General features: G+C 41.8%; 1 protein-coding gene across 2 annotated transcripts in view; it reads left to right on the forward strand.

Moving 5' to 3' along the window:
• The window catches only part of AMPD1 (adenosine monophosphate deaminase 1), a 35,608-nt gene extending 19,105 nt beyond the window's left edge, over nucleotides 1-16,503 (forward strand). For both annotated transcript variants that reach the window (XM_027866772.1, XM_027866773.1), the window contains exons 7-16: nucleotides 718-847; nucleotides 2,308-2,502; nucleotides 2,771-2,902; nucleotides 3,953-4,116; nucleotides 4,569-4,695; nucleotides 5,337-5,500; nucleotides 6,773-6,893; nucleotides 7,482-7,655; nucleotides 11,817-11,927; nucleotides 16,345-16,503. In XM_027866772.1, the coding sequence (XP_027722573.1) occupies nucleotides 718-847; nucleotides 2,308-2,502; nucleotides 2,771-2,902; nucleotides 3,953-4,116; nucleotides 4,569-4,695; nucleotides 5,337-5,500; nucleotides 6,773-6,893; nucleotides 7,482-7,655; nucleotides 11,817-11,927; nucleotides 16,345-16,503 (1,477 nt within the window). The remainder of the gene's footprint in view (nucleotides 1-717; nucleotides 848-2,307; nucleotides 2,503-2,770; nucleotides 2,903-3,952; nucleotides 4,117-4,568; nucleotides 4,696-5,336; nucleotides 5,501-6,772; nucleotides 6,894-7,481; nucleotides 7,656-11,816; nucleotides 11,928-16,344) is intronic.
• The last annotated feature ends 600 nt before the right edge of the window (nucleotides 16,504-17,103 follow it).

A 17,103-nucleotide genomic window follows, 5' to 3' on the forward strand; every position in this document is an offset into this window, starting at 1 on the left:
ACCCCAAATGGGATCACAGAGAGTTGGACATGACTGAAAACGACTCAACTGCAACTACCAATGTCGACTGGTAGAGGGAGTCCCTGATGGCAGTGACCTATACCAGTGAATTCATAGGTCCAAACCAAAGAACAAAATGAAATGAGATTCCAAGCTCCATTGTTTTCACCCTGCTGAAATGACAGCTCTATCAGTGCCCTTTAAATATGGCATCCTGGGACAAAGGCACAGTTGCCCCATCCTAGTTATGGTTCTGTGTCCCATTAGTATGCCTTCCTTAGCTGAGACCTAAATCCTTAAAGACCAATAGGATTATAGATGGAAAGTACCTTAGAGGTCACCTGGTCGAATTCCTTTATCTGATCAATGAAAACTGAGGGCAAGAGTGGTTATATGACTTGCCCAAGGTCACAAAGGCAGCAAGTCATATGTCACAGATAATTTGAAACCAGCTCACTGTACCATGTTGTTTCTCAAAAGGAAGTGAACCATTAGACCATGGCCCAAATCCATGACCTTGGCGCCATTGGCATCATGCTCCAACCAAGCTAATTCCTCCAATGAAGGAGACTACAGCAAAAATGGAAATATCTTTTAAAATGTTTTGTTTTTCTCACTAATTCATGAGTTAGGTCTTGAAGATTTTAAATAATATCTGGATATGCTGGAATTTTAAAATTTAATTAATAGTAATGTTGTCATTTTGATTTTTGTTAGCAAAACCTATGCCCACCGACGCCTGAAGTTCCTGTCGTCCAAGTTTCAGGTCCATCAGATGCTCAATGAGATGGATGAGTTAAAGGAACTGAAAAACAACCCCCATCGGGACTTCTACAACTGCAGGAAGGTAAAGTGGGGAGGGGTCCCGGGACCTGACTCCAGAGGCAAGAGACTGAGCCCCTGGCCCTTCCAGCTCTCCAAAAAAACCAAGAACTCCTGGTATTAGAACTGAAGTGAGGCGCCAGGTAGGTGGCAGCTCGGTGGATAGAGCACCTGCCCTAGAGTCAGGAGGACCTGAGTTCAAATTCGGCCTCAGACACTTACTAGATGTGTGACCCTGGGCAAGTCACTTAACCTCAACTGCCTCGAAAAAAAGAATTAAACTGAGATTTCAGTGGGTCCATGCTTAGGGAAAAAAATATATATATATATATATCAGCAATAGACTAGAAGGTTAAAGATGTTATTCTCAATCTTAATCTCAGTGATCATTGAGGCGTGCCTTTTTGTTTTTTTGGTTGCTTCTTGGTGAGGCAATTGGGGTTAAGTGACTTGCCCAGGGTCACACAGCTAGTCAGTGTCAAGTGTCCGAGGCTGGATTTGAATTCAGGTCCTCCTGACTCCGAGGTCTGGTGCTATATCCACTGCGCCACCTAGCTGCCTCGCACCTAGCTGCCTCCCACCTAGCTGCCTGAGGCACGCCCTTTTTATCAACTAGAAATTTTTCTGAGGTTTTATAATAGGACAATTTAGAGCAGCGGTATCCATCTCAAATAGAAACTAGAGAAAGCACTGATCCCTGCATAAAGATCCCTGCAGGCCATATGTTGACTTAGTTTTAAAGTGTGGTATTATCTATGTTCACTTGTTTTTTTACTTATTTTGTCAACTACTTCCCAATTACATTTTAATCTGGCTCAGGCTGTGACTGGGGCGTTGAGGACCACGCTTCTGATTTAGAGGCCTTCTGGGAAGTGGGAGCAGGAAATAGAATTAAGGAAGAAAAGAAGCACAAAGACGAGAAAAAATCAAGTGGAAGTGAATTTAAGATCATGGATTTGGAGATGGGAGGGACCTTAGAGGTCATCTGGAATAGGAGTGCCCCTTGTACCCATTGGCATTTGGTAAACTTTCCGTACTCTCCATTGAATATTTTTGTTGTTATTCAGTCATTTCAATCATGTCCAACTCTTGGGTTGTTTTTTGGGGTTTTTTTTGGCAAAGATACTGGAGTGGTTTGCCATTTCCTTCTCCAGCTCATTTTATAGATGAGGAAACTGAAGCAAACAGGGTTAATGACTTGCCCAGGGTCACATAGCTAGTAAGTATCTGAGGACAAATTTGAACTCAGGAAGATGAGTCTTCCTGGCTCCTGGACGGGACCTCTATCTACCACACCACCTAGTTGCCCTTCTTTATCTGCAAAATGGGGATAATAATAGTAACTATCTTGCAGAATTATTGTGAGGATCAAATGAAATAATAAAACTTTAAAGTACTATATAAATGCTAATTATCATGATTATTATTGAATAGAAAATTTGCCCAGAAGATGAGGATTATTTTTTTTCTTCTCTCAATGTCTAGGTAGACACTCATATCCATGCTGCTGCCTGTATGAACCAGAAACATCTGCTGCGCTTCATTAAGAAATCTTACCGTGTAGATGCTGACCGAGTGGTCTATAGCACCAAGGAGAAAAATCTGACCTTAAAGGAGCTTTTCACTAAACTTAACATGCATCCCTATGACCTGACAGTTGATTCTCTGGATGTTCATGCTGTAGGTTGGAAGGATAACCCCACCTTGGCATGAACACATTTCTCCCCAAATCCATCTTCCCTAGGACCCCCTTGATCCAAGTCTATCCTTTGTCCGGGGGGTTTGGGAGCACACCTAGCTATTCTGGGCACTCTCAGCCCACATGCTCTGGGTTTTTTGGTAGAAGCCCATTGACTCAATCTTCCCCTCCACCACACCCCTTAGAAATGAACCCCTATGGGCTTGGATGTATCCTCTTTCCTAAAGTCACTCCTCTTTCCTAATGCAGGGGCGTCAGACCTTCCAGCGTTTTGACAAGTTCAATGATAAATACAATCCTGTAGGGGCCAGTGAACTAAGGGATCTTTACCTGAAGACAGACAATCATATTAATGGAGAATATTTTGCTACCATCATCAAGGTGAGAAAGAGGCAACCAGGTTTATACAGAGATGATGCCTAGCATGGTCCATCCATATGGCCAAAGCTTAGTGCTGAGGAAGAATGCAGGAGAGGATAATGTCAGCAACTCTGATTAAGAATTATAATAATGATAGCTAGCACCTGCAGAGCATTTTAATAACCATTAGTAATAATAATAATAATACCTTGCATTTATATAACACTCAATAGTTTATAGTGAACTGCTATATATATTCTCTCCCTCTGATCCACCCAAAAGGTAAGGAGGGCACAAATTATTACCTCACTTTTTTGGATAAAGAAACTGGTGCTCAGAGCAGTTGCGCAAAGTCATGACCAATGCCACATAGCTAATAAATGGCACAGGGGAGGTACTTCTCTCCCTCTGAGTCTCTACCTCTTGTGGTGATGCCATTCTGGCTCTCTCAGAAGGGAGAAGCCCTCAGGGCCTGGGATTCGAAAAATATGTAATTTTCTTCTGAACTTTCAGTTTGGAAGCATTAAGAAATCCCTCTCAAAGTGTTCAGGGGTGGGTGTGGACCTAGATACACGTCCTTTCAGGAACTGGGAGGGGAAAGTCCAAGAAGAGGCAGGATCAGTCTCTTTCATTACCCTCATGATAGCCACACATCAGGAAGTAGTGATGAAGGCAGGTCAGTCAGATTTATTGTCAGTCAGTCAGTCAGTTCCAAGACTTCTAAAGGATCTAGAAAGTTGGGTTTTATTCTCAGGTCTCTTGGTTCTTCATACTTTTAGTTTCTTAGGCTTCCTCAATCCCCTAAAATCATGGGATCATAAATCCAGAGCTAAAATCCCAGGTCTTCATCTGCTCTGTATCACCCTCCACTCCTATTCCCATCAGTCCGACCTTTTCTAGCCTTGACATTGAAGTCCCCAAGGTCTCCTAAGCCTACTTTCTCATCTTCAGATTTCCTTAGTGTCTTTTTCTCCCATCTTAGCACCTAAGCCCTAAAGATCTTGTAGGAAGTCATGGTTCACAACCCTTGCTTTTTGCCCTGAAATAGTACCCTGGATTTTGGCCTTGCAGGAAGTAGGTGCAGACCTGGAGGATGCCAAGTACCAGCATGCAGAGCCCCGGCTATCCATTTATGGCCGTAGTCCTGACGAATGGACCAAGCTTTCAGCCTGGTTTGTCAGCAATGGTATCCACTGTCCCAACATGACGTGGATGATTCAGGTTCCCAGGATCTAGTATGTGTCTTCCAAATCACAGCCATCAAAAGCTGTCTTTTCCCCTCCCGATACACCTACCCACCCTGCCTGCATAAAGTTGGACTGGATGTAGAATCAACCCAAATGACCCTTTTCAACCTTATTCCCAGCTAGTCATCACATGCTCCATCTTCTAACCCTTGTCTCATCTCCCAAGTCATTGTGCTTTGCCTCAGAGGGTTCATAAGAAAAGGTGGGAGCACGTAGCCCCGTGAAAAACCCGTATCCCTCATACCCTTATCAGTGTTCCTTCACACTACCCCGATTCCTGCTTGTGTGGTAACAGGTGCATGCTTGCCAGATGAAACCAGCATGGAAATACCTCTGCTTTCCTGCCTGCAGACCAGCCAGTCGTAGTCTGGCTTCCCCTCAGTAGGGCCACTGAGTCCAACCCTCAAATATTTATCACTTCTGAATAATTTTATCTTCAGTGATGTGTTCCGGTCTAAGGATTTCCTTCCGCACTTTGGTAAGATGCTGGAAAACATCTTTCTGCCTGTGTTTGAGGCTACTATCAACCCCCAGGCTCACCCAGACCTCAGCGTCTTTCTCAAGCATGTAAGCCTGTCCCCTGACGTCCCCTAAACTGTCCCGGGTCCTGGGGTCCCATCCTTTGGTGGTAAATTCTGGGTATTGTCAGTCGCTGCCTGCTCATTCTCACTGGAACTAAAGAGAGAAACTCCCACCCTGGAGGTTGACAGATTCACTGTGGTTAGACTGAATCCATTGCATAGAAACTTCTCTGTTTGCCCTCTAAAGCTCTTCACCATCTGCTTCCATCCTGGGTTTTTTGGGTTTGATACACATTGTTTGTTGTCATCTGTCCTGTAGTCCAGCCACATGGTCTATAGCCATCCATGCATTTCCTTGCACCTAACATTGCATCTCCCATCTCTACATCTTTCCCAAGGCTGTCCCCCATGCCTGGGATTTACTCCCTCCTCAACTCCAGCTGTTCTTGCTCTCTTTGCATTTCATCTCAAGTGCTCATACAAGGCCTTTCTCAATTCCCCCCAGCTCCTTTCACTACCATTACTTGGTATATGCTTCATACATGATACTTTCCCCAGAAGGTGGTGAGCTGTTTGCGGGCAGGGACTGGATTTTTTTTTTTTTGCTTTTTTTGCCTCATATCCCTAGCTTTTGGTTTTCAGTAGGTGTTAAATACTTAATCACTTGTTATCCATTGGCCCTGACAGATCACTGGCTTCGACAGCGTAGATGATGAGTCCAAACACAGCGGCCACATGTTCTCTTCTAAAAGTCCTAAACCCCAGGACTGGACAATGCCAAAGAACCCATCCTACACGTACTACGCCTACTACATGTATGCGAACCTCGTGGTACTCAACAGTTTGCGGAAGTGAGTGAAGGCGGGATGAGGGTAGGGGGATAGATGGCCTTTTCAGATTTTCATTTCTGCATCTTCTGAAGCCACAGACCTGTCTCCTGGTCTGAGCTACCTCCACATGGCCACAATCTGGAGATATTCTTGTGATTTATTTCTTCATTCTCTTTATCTGCTATAGAACAGGAATCTACATTTTCAAGCCCTGAGAAACTTTCAAGAACCCTATAAACATTTCTTCTTTGGAGGTTTGGGAATAAATCAAAACCCTCTTGAAATTTCCTTCAAAAGCTTTCCAGGAGCATTCATCTTCTTGAATGCTCTATATGGGTAAAGAGTAGATTGAGGAATGTTATCATGAGGTTTCACCCTCTCTAAAAACTCCTTTTCCCTCAAAGATTTGGGAAGAGGATGGATGGGTTGGGGTGGGGAGAGGAGGGTAGAAGGTATTGCCGAGAGGAAAGGTTCTTCTGTTCCGTTCTTCAAATCTTGAATTCCCTCCTAATCCCCACTTCCTGTAAGAACTTTTTTAAACTTTTTATGAAGAAGCATGAGAGTTAAGTTATGATTTGTGATAATTGGACTTCAGTAAAGTCCCCATCCTCATTTTCTCTCAGTATTTTACTGTAAGTCGCACTGTGCCCAACCCGATTTATGACAAGCATTTGTTGGAATCCATTAGAATGTATGCTTTATGAAGACAGGGATTGCTTTTTGCCTTTCTTTGCATCCTCAGGGTTTAGCCTAGAGCCTGGCACATAGTAGGTCCTTAATAAATGCTTGTTGATTGACTGTGACCAGCCCAGTTTCCAATCAACCAGTCAATCAATAAGCATTTATTAAATACCTGTTACGTGTCATCCTCAGCCATAAATAAAGACAAAAATAAAACAATTTGCAGATCCTTAAGTAGGAATCTTGGCAGCTGGGACAATTTCAGTTGGGGGCAGTGGTTGACTAGGTTGGTCTTCTATGAAGTTGTTCTGAGAGAGAAGGCAGCCCTTCCCCTCCCTCTCCTTTACCTTTCTTCCCTTGCCCAAGACCCTGCTCCTGCTCCCTCCCTCCCCTCCCCAGGCATGACTTTCTTTATCCCTCTACTCCTAAAGGTTGAGGCCAGAGACAGGTTCAGGCAAAGGGACAGTTGGTCTCCAGACACTGCCAGGGAGAAGAGCATCCCAGCCCCCACCTGGGGGTCTAGAACAAAACCCCAGCCATGTTGCCTTAGGTGTGGTTCTGATGATGTCCAATCACTCGCCCACAATCCAGACAGTCGTGCTTTTCTTCTAGGGCCCGAGGGATGAACACATTTCTGTTTCGGCCTCACTGTGGGGAGGCTGGAGCTCTCACACACCTCATGACAGCATTCATGACGGCGGATAATATTTCTCATGGCCTAAACCTGAAAAAGGTGAGTTGAAGGTGCATTTTGGGGGTAACTGCTGAATTTTACAGGAGAATTACAGAAATTGTCTTTTTCTTACCATAGTGTCCCAAACAGGTACCATTATTGGAGTCTGAAAGAGCTTTCACATGCTCTGGCCTAATTTTTCCAACATTCCTGTTGTGGCATGTATTAACATACCTTTTTCTGGGAGTCAGAGCCTTCCTTTATAGGGAAAAAAAAATGTATCTGAGCCATCTTCTTGGCTCAGAAAACCTACAGAAGAGAATTATTTCCCAATATCCAGTGCGGTTTGACTTGATACTTCATTAAATGCCCAGAAGGTGGGGGTGGGGGTGGGGGTGGAGGTCCTGGGAGGAATGAGCATCTATTAATTGTATTTGATGTGCCAGATACTGTGCTAAGTGCCTTGCCAAAGTTACTGTATTATGAAAGGTATTTCCAGAAAAAGAAAGAGAAATCTGACCTGGTCAGTCTGCTCAATGTTAAAGATGAAAATGGGCCTTAGGAGTTCAACAAAAATCTATGGGGTTTTTTTTAAATTTTTATTTTCACCCCAGTTATACTCAGATGTCTTTTCTGTTTTGTTTTCAGAGTGCTGTGCTCCAGTATCTGTTTTTCCTAGCCCAGATTCCCATCGCCATGTCTCCACTAAGTAACAACAGCCTTTTTCTGGAGTACGCCAAGAACCCGTTCCTCAGCTTCCTCCAGAAAGGCCTGATGATTTCGCTCTCTACAGATGACCCCATGCAGTTCCACTTCACCAAGGTAGAGCCAGGGGCTGCGGCAGTCATCGCTTAGCTTTGTTGTCCGGTCCTAGAATTCTGCATCTGGGGCTGAAAGGGACATTAGAGGCCGTCTGGGCTGACTCCGTCATTCTGCAGATGGGGAACCCAAGGCACAGGGCTGCTAGGTGACTTACCCAAGATGAGTCCGAGGTGGGATGTGGACCCAGACCCCCTGATTACAGAGCTAGTGTTCCTTCTGCTGTGTCACACACAGAATGTTTTACAATCTTAGTTATAAGAATAACATCAGAAACAAGTAAACAAACAAAAGAAGGAATAAGATCCTTGACATTTACTGGTGAAGAACCAGACAAATTAATTAATAGTTAATAAAAAACCAAAAATGTGTTTCCATTGTTGTCCCTTTCAAGTCTCTCTGAAATTAACTGCCATTGACCTCTCCTACCCTTTCTTTCTTTTCTACTCTTTCTTTTTCCTTCCATATAGCCTTTCTTCCTTTTTCCTTTTCTTCTTTCTTCCTTTTTTCTTCTCTTTCTTTCTCTTTCTTCCTTTTTCTTTCTCTTTATTCCTTCCTCCTTTCTTTCTTTTTCTCTTCCTTTTTCTCTTGCTTTCCTTTTTCTCTTGCTTTTCCTTTTTCCCTTTCTTTCTCCCTTCCCTTCTTCCTCTCTTTTGCCTTTTTCCTTCCTTTCTTTTTCCTCCCTCTCTCCCTCCCTTATTCCTTTCCTTTCCTTTCTTCCTCCCTCCCTCCTTTCCTTCCTTCCTTTCTCCTTTTCTTCCTTCCTTCCCTTCTTCCCACGTACTTGTAGTCCTTGTATATACAGTTATGGTTGTACTGACCCTACTTGGCATCACTTCATGTAGATTTTCCTGTATTTCCTTGACTTTTTCATATTTATCACTTTTACATTTTTATGGAGGTAATACAATGTAGTGGGTAGAGTGCTGGTCTTGGAGTTAGAAATACCTGGGTTAAAAAGAAGCCATATTCACATGGCACCTTGACATCTACAAAGTACTTTTAATCCTCATGATGACACTCTAAGGTAAGTGCTATTACCCCATTTTACATATGAGAAACCTGAGACTGAGGGAAATGATGTAACTTGCTCAGGGTCACAATAGTCTTCCTGACTCTTGAGTTCAGAGGCCTGGCTCCAAGCCCTAAGCTATGCTGCCTCTCAAACCCATTGGGGTTCAGATCCTGCCTCTGACCATGGGCAAGTCACTTAACTCAAATGAAATAATAAATTTAAAGCATTTTGCAAATCTTAAAGCACTATATGTTACCTACTATTATAAACTGCTTTGTGCCTCAGGTAAATCCCTGGGACTTATCTAGTCAGTCATAGATAGGTTAGTGGAAGAAGTGCCCATACCAAGAGTTCCCTGCATTGGTGTGATTACAGATATTTCTCGTATTCATGTATCATTTTTATACTATCACAATATTCATTAATATACCATAATTTATGTAACCATTTTCAATTTGTTTGGCATATAAGTTGTTTCCAGATTTTTGTAACTCTGAGCATTTTTTACATATAAGTCTTTTTTTTATATTTTTAGTATAATAAATGCTTATTGGATTTAACTGAATGGAAGTCATAGGAACACAAGATCATATATTTAAAGCTTAATGAAACCTCTTGGCAAAGGATATGATCAGTTTTGTGTCTTATTGTGTCTTGACATATTGCTCTCCCAAATATTTACACCAATCTACAATTCCACCAATAATGTATGTAATAAAGTACTTATTTCCCTGCAGTCTTACCAATATTGAGTTTTATAATTTTTTTGCTATTTGTGCCATTCAACTCAAATTAAATGCTATATCAGCACCAACTAGGACCAACCCAGCTAAGTATGAGGAGGTTTTCACTAGGTACACTCCTACCCCACAAAATGTAAAATGCCCTACCAGGAGATATCCAGAAACACAGACAAGAATCACATAAGTTAAGAAAGTATGGGTGAGTTGCATTCTGCAACAATGAAGGGAATACTCACATTAATCGTGATGATCATTTTGTCCAACCATAAAAAGCAGTTACACGTCTATGCAGCAAGTTGCAGGTTAAATATAAAAGAATAAGAGCAGAATACCGACTTGTCCCAAATATATAAAAGTATCCCAGGATACTTTTATCTGAATCCCATCAAACAAGATAGAATGATTTTTTTTTTGTTGTTTTGGCTAGGCAATGGGGTTACGTGACTTGCCCAGAGTCACACAGCTAGTAAGTGTTATGTGTCTGAGGCCGGATTTGAACTCAGGTCCTCCTGAATCCAGGGCTGGTGCTCTATCCACTGCGCCACCTAGCTGCCCCGAATGATTTTTCGATGATGATGATGATGATGATGATGATGGCGATGATGATGATGAAACACACTTTCCATTACCCTAAGGAAGTTATAGAAATATTAATACTTCATTGGAAGTTGTGGATGTTCTCAAAACATGTGACAAATAATAGCAACAATAATAATGATAAACAGCTTAAAAACTTATAGAAATACTTTTGGAACAGATATCCCTCCATTGAACAATATCAAACGAAGATGAGATAATATTTATATATCAATTATTTCTTCAAGTGGATAATAGCCTACAGAATGTTATTTATAAAAGAAAATCAGCAGCCTAGTAACCCGCCCCAAGACTATTTTTGTCTGAACTTCTACAAAAAAGATGCAAGAATAATATTATTTTAATCATTATTAGTTGACATTTGAAAAATACTTTGTTACATTATTTCATTTGAATTTCCAAAAAACTCTGTAAATCAGTCAGTAAACATTCAGCAAGTGCCTACTATGTGCTAGGCACTGTGCTAAGATAGGGTGAAGTAGTTATTATTACTAACCTCATTTGACAGATAAGGAAACTGAGGTGCAGAGAAGTGACTTGTCCACAGTCACAGAGCTGGTGTGTGTGTGTGTGTTTCTGTGTGTGTGTGTGTGTGTGTGTATGTGTGTGTGTGTGTGAGTTTGAGAGTGAGATGTGCACCTGGGGCTAAGCAATGCCACTGATCACCCTTAGGCGCACAGGTAGTTCTCGAAAGTTTGCAAAGCATTTTACAGTCCCATTTGAACCTCACCATAGCCCTGTGAAATAGGTACCAAAGTAGCATCATCTCCATTTTATTGTTTTAAACTTTTTTAATTTTTTAATTTTTATTTTTTTTAATTAATTAATTTATTTTTAGTTTTCAACATTCACTTCCACAGGATTTTGAGTTTCAGATTTTCTCCCCATCTCGTCCCTCCCCCCACCCCAGGATGGCATGCATTCTGAATACCCCTTCTCCTAATCTGCCCTCCCTTCTATCACACCCCCCTTCTTTTGTCCCCTTAACCTTCAATTTTCCTGTAGGGCAGGATAGATTTTTATATCCCATTTCCTGTATATGTTATTTCCCAGTTGCATGTGAAAAAAAATTTTTTTTAACTTTTATTTTTAAAACTTTGGGTTTATCATCTCCATTTTACACAAGAGATGGTCAAGGCTTAGTGGCTCATCCATGATAACACAGCTGAGCCAGTGTTTCTCCTGATACTGTCTAATGCTTTATTCATTATCTCTTCAGTGAAATGACAGATACAGTGAAGTTTTATCATAATCATCATCATCATCACTAATATCTATGTAACGCCCCCTATGTACTAGTCATTGTGCTAAGTTTTCCAAATATTTCACGTGATCCTCATAATAACCCCAGATGAGGAAATAGAGGCAAACAGGGATTAAGTGATTTGCCCAGGGTCACACAGATAGTTAAGTTTCTGAAGCCTGATTTGAACATAGGTCTTTTTGACTCCAGGTGTGGCACCCCACATGCCCTAATGGTTGTAAAGTGGTATCCTAAGGTTGTCTGATTTATCCTGTGCTCAGCTTATTTTCCTATCCTTATCTGGTAATCCTTCTCTCTGGCTTTTAATATCTCATATCTGGCCCTCATCATGAGCAAGGACTCATGTCTAACTTATGAAGTAAGACTCAGAAAATCCATACTTTTTTCTGTTCCTTTAAAAGGCAAGCAAAATGTCCACCTGAAGTTCCCTGTACCTGTCTACAAAATTTTGACATTGACCTTTTTTCTTCTTTCTGTGCAGGATAGATGTTTATTTCTTTTGCTAATCCATACAAATTTTGTTTCATGTATATAAATGATTTCAGGAGCCTTTGATGGAAGAATATGCCATTGCTGCCCAGGTCTTCAAACTGAGCACCTGTGACATGTGTGAAGTGGCAAGAAATAGTGTCCTGCAGTGTGGGATGTCCCATGTGGTAGGTTGGCTTGTCTTTTAGTAGTCTCCACTTCTACGCATTTGGCTGGTGATTTGTGTATGGTGAGACATTCCGACTACTTCACCAAGTGTGTGTTAGGTGGCTGATTTGTGCAAGAAGTGGAATGAGGCTCTGGGGATACAAATATAGATCCTCATCTCAATGAGCTTACAATCTGATGGGGAGAGAGGAGACGTGGACATAAATAATTCTAGTACAAGAAAGGGTATGAATTCAAAAAGCAGGTCCAAGCAGTGTGTATGGAATTTGTAAATAGGGACAGACTTGGGGATTAGGCATCTTTGAAGACAGGGAGAAACTTTCATCACCAGCATCATCGACATTTCTCTCACTTTAAGGTGTGCAAAGCACATAATATACATTATCTCATTTGAGTCTTACAACAACCTTGGGAAGTATTATAAATATGATTGTTTCTATTTTATAGTTAAGGAAACCAGGGAATGGAGGAGTTAAGTGACTTGCCCAGGGTCACACAACAAGGAAGTGTTAAAGGCAGGATTTAAAACTAGGTGTTTCCTAGCTTTGGGTCCAGCACATTTCCCATAGTACCTTTCTGCCTCTTCCATTATATTCAAAGATGTGCTAGAGCCAGCTTGAGTCTGTGAGTCCTGATTGTTAAACTTTCAGTATGAGTATTTATATTTCAAAAATCAGAAACACTACAAATCAGGGTTTGAGTTATTGTTTTGTTGATTGTCTAGACTTAAGAAAATGATAGAGAAAATGGTAATAATGGAGATTAAACTTAAAAGTGGGTCATGCATACTTTTCCCCCCAGAAAACTGGTTGTTAAACATTTACCAGCACTAGAAAAGCATTTACCATCCCTGAAGAGATTCCACATATGGAGAGAGTAGGGTGACCATTCCAAGCATGGGGCAATGGCATGGGTGAGGGAATGGAGGTAGAAGAAGGCAGGACAAGAACAAGGAACAGAGATAGACTGGTTTGTCTGAATTATAGAATATGTGAAGGGAATAGATAAGATACAGCTGGAGAGGCTTATTGGAGCCTGATTGTGGAAGATCTTGAATGCCAAAATCAGGAGTTCATACTTTATTTTGGTAGGCAAAGTAGATCGGGGTGCCACGGGAGACTTTGAGTATAGGAATGATAGGATCAGAGCAGTCCATTAGGAAGATGACTGAAGCAATATTATGGTGGATAGATTACACAGGAGATAGATGGAGGCAGGAGAACCAGTTAGGAGGTTAGTGTAATGATCTAGGTGAGAAAAGACAAAGGCCTGAAATGCAGGGGTTGCAGCAATACCAAGAAGGAGGGGACAGATATTACTGAGCTGGAATCAGCAAAACTTGACAACTGATTGGATGCATAGGGTGAAGAAGATGGTAGAGTCAAAGGTGACTTTGAGGTCATGAGTGTGGGTGACGGGGAGCCACTTGGTGGTATCAATAATAGAAATAAGAAAGTTGGGAGAAATGCAAGTTTTGAAGGGAAGATGAGTCCAGATTAGAACATTTTAGGGTGCCTAGTGCCTCGAACCTCAACTCCAGTCAATCTCCTAAAACAGAAATTAAGGGGCAAACTCAATCACCTAAGATTCATTTAAGTTGTAGACAAAAATCTAACCTTTCACCAACAATGAAATAATAATAGCTGACATTTACATAGCACTTTAAAGTTGGCGAAGTCACACGCATGATCTCATTTAAGCCTCACAACCACCCTTACTATGAGCATTATTATTATTATATCTGTTTTACAGATGAGGAATTTGAGGCGCAGAGAGGTTAAGTGACTTGCCTGTGGTCCCACAGTTAGGAAGAGTCAGAGACAGGATTTGAGCCCTGATCGTCCAAATGCCCATTCCAGAATGCTGTGCTGCAGTGTCTCCCAAACACCACTGTTCATTCCACATTGGTATACGCTGCATGTGGAACATTCCCGTTACCCCGGTAGCCTTGCAGAAGTCTTATAGCAAGATCTGTGACATTTTGTCCTCATTCACTTTTACCTATTGGTTCATTCCTAACCATGAAGACCTATGGAACTCAGGCTCAAGCTCAGCCCCTGCAATCCACATTGATTCTTTCACTGAAGCTTCCCCCCTAACTTGTCACCTTGTGCTCACACTTAGCTCTTAAATACACCTGGAATAAACATCACCACAACTATTGCCTCTCCTAGCAACATGCCATGTGAAGTCAAAACACCTACGCTGACTTCCAGCACAACAAAACCACATATGCCAACAATCCTGACTACTTCCTAAAGCCCTGAGAGGGAGTCGGGGTGTGTGTGTGAGCGGGGCATGACAGGAGCCCGGTGGGGTAGATGAAATCATGAAGAGAGAGAGAGGAAAAGAGAACCGAAGTCAGAATTGGGGGACATTTATGTCTAAGGAATGAGAAGAGAATGAGGTAGCTAAGAAGGAACCTTCAGAGAGGAAGGAGGAAAAGCAGAAGGATATAGTGTCATGGAAGTCACGGGAAGAGAAGCTTTCAAGGAGGGGTTAATCTGCTTATGTGGTACTTTAAGATTTGCAAAGTATTACTTTACATGTGTAATCTCATTTTATCCCTACTGAAAGCCCTATGAGGAAGGTGGTATTCTTATCCCCATTTTACAGAGGAGGAAGCTGAGGCTGAGAGAGGTTAAATGAATTACCCAAGGTCACATAGGTCATGGAGTCTTTCTGACTCCAAGTTCAACAGTCTATCCACAGCCCTACCTAGTTTCATCAGCAGTATCAAATGCTGTTGATGTTAAGGTTGAGGAAAATTACTAGTCTTTAGAGAGAAGGAAGCCATTAGTGACCTTGGAGAGAGTGTCTTTCACTGGAATGGTGGGATAGAAGCCAGACCACAAGGAGCTGAGGCATGACTGGTGAGTAGTGCAGACAAAGGGCAGAGACACTAATGACTCTTTCTATCAGTTTGGTAGTGATGAGGAGGTGAGATGAAGGCTTGAGAGACAGTGGAAGGAGGTGTTTTGGGGATGGCTATGGGAGACCTAAGCATGTTTGTTGGGGAGGAAAGGAGCGAGTGATTGAAGATACCCAAGAGAGAAGGTCATGGAAAAGGGTGAAGGTGGGTTCTAGGTTACAGGTAGAAGGAAGGACCAAATGCTCTATGAGGATTTTAAGAGGGTTAGAGTAATGGAGGTGGAGACTTCAGGGAGTTTAAATCAGATGGTCTTCATTCCAATAAAGTTGGAGGTAAAGTTACCTACTGAGTGAGGGAGAAGAATCACAGGTTTAGAGGAAATTTAGAGATCATCCAGTCTCACCCTTTCATTTTAAAGATTAGAAAAGTCAGTTTTAGAGAGGTCACCCTGTCTCATGTTACAACAGAGTTGGGATTTGAACTCAGGTCTCTAGGCTCAACATCCAGTGTTCTTCAACCATATCATGTATGGAGTTGGGACCTTGAGAAAAGAAGGTTGGGAGCAGGCTGTTGTATTTGGATCCCAGGTGTCTCTGACACACAGTAGGTGCTTGATAAACTTGTTGGTGGATTGTGGGAATTTTGAGGAATATATTAATAAGAGATGAATAAAAGGACTGTCCTGTAGTACTTAGATCCAGCTGAAGTTAAATCAAATACATTTGGACTGAATGCAGGCAGTCAGCATGGTTTCTTGATTTTCTCCATCGAGATCTGTCTGCTAAGGAGTAGGGACAAAAGAAGCAGCTGACAGGATTTATTCACAATTTAAGGTCAGCAGAGTGAGATCAATAGAAGTTTTAAGGGAGATTCAAAAGTGGGGGTTGGGCTCCTGATTCAAATGGCTGACCACAGCGTCATGACTGAGTTAGGAAATGAATTGAGGCCAGAACAGGGTTAATAGATTGAGAAAATGGGAAGGAAGAAAAATCCTGAAGGCCACATTGAAAGACATGTAACAAAAAATGGAAGGAGGAAAGGAGTGGGAGAGGTGGAAGGACAGGAGATCGGGGTCAGAGAAGGAAATCTCAGAGTTCGGAATCTGGAATGTTTGAGTGATGGCGAGGTATTAACCTATGACCTTGGCACAATGGAGATGGAGGTCATAGTTGTTGCAGAGTTCACAAAGCTCTGAGGACAGGGTGTTAGGTCATTAAGGAGGATCCTGAAGTCTCCCAAGGAAGATGACACAAATGGGTTGATATAGCACAAGTGAAGAAATGGCCCAGTATATCCTGTAGAACCACTGCACGCAGGGAGGGGAAGCTTTTTGTTTTGTCTGTCTGGACATGCCTTTTAGCCAAGAGTTTGACTGTTCATCAGACACTACTCACTGAAGCGCTGGATGAATCCTTTTAAAGGTTTATTTTTTGCTGTTGCCAGGGGATAGCATAAGGAAGGGATTTTGTGGAAGAAGTAATTAATATACAGTAATATCGAGGGGCTAATAAACAATGATCATTCTGCTTCCTTTTGTCTTTTAGGAGAAAGCGAAATTTCTTGGAGACAATTACCTTGAGGAAGGCCCTCATGGAAACGACATCCGGAAGACCAATGTGGCTCAGATTCGAATGGCCTATCGCTTTGAAACCTGGTGTTATGAACTCAACCTAATTGCAGAGGGTCTAAAGGCAACAGATTAAAATAAACATGGCAACTCTTCTGTTTGGATCGCCATTTTTCTTACAGAACCTCGTAGGTTCCGTGTGGTAGTTGCCTACTCCTTCCCTGGAAAAACAAGAAACAAGATTTCAAAAGTAATTTATAATTGGGAGGATAAGTTCCTTCTTAATTTTGTTCACTGTTCATTGACAAGGAAACGTGCTCAAGGATACTCCACCCACCCCAGAATCATACATGAAAAGTCATCTTTTTAACAGCTTGTCAGTGCTGGTCTCCAGACAGGTTTTATAGTGCAATGTGGGTGTGCCTCTACTTTAAGAAAATCCAGTGAGCAAAAATCTGAACTTACAAAAGAAATATTTATAATTATTTTAAAAATAATTAGGGAGTCCGTTTATTTCCCAAAAGGTAAAACTTTTATTGTTTTTAAAAAAATTCACCACAGGCTTTCTTTGAGCAGTGACAATGAACTCTACTGATGCCCCCAAAATTACTTAGCTGACAAAATTAAGGTTATGTGTAACTTTTAAAGACTAAGTCAGGGGTGGGGAACCTGCGGCCTTGAGGCCACATGTGGCCCTCTAGGTCCTCAAGTGCAGCCCTTTGACTGAGTCCAAACT

The sequence above is a fragment of the Vombatus ursinus genome, unplaced genomic scaffold (genome assembly GCF_900497805.2).
Source record: "Vombatus ursinus unplaced genomic scaffold, bare-nosed wombat genome assembly UNPS02014782.1, whole genome shotgun sequence".
Lineage (NCBI taxonomy): Eukaryota > Metazoa > Chordata > Mammalia > Diprotodontia > Vombatidae > Vombatus > Vombatus ursinus.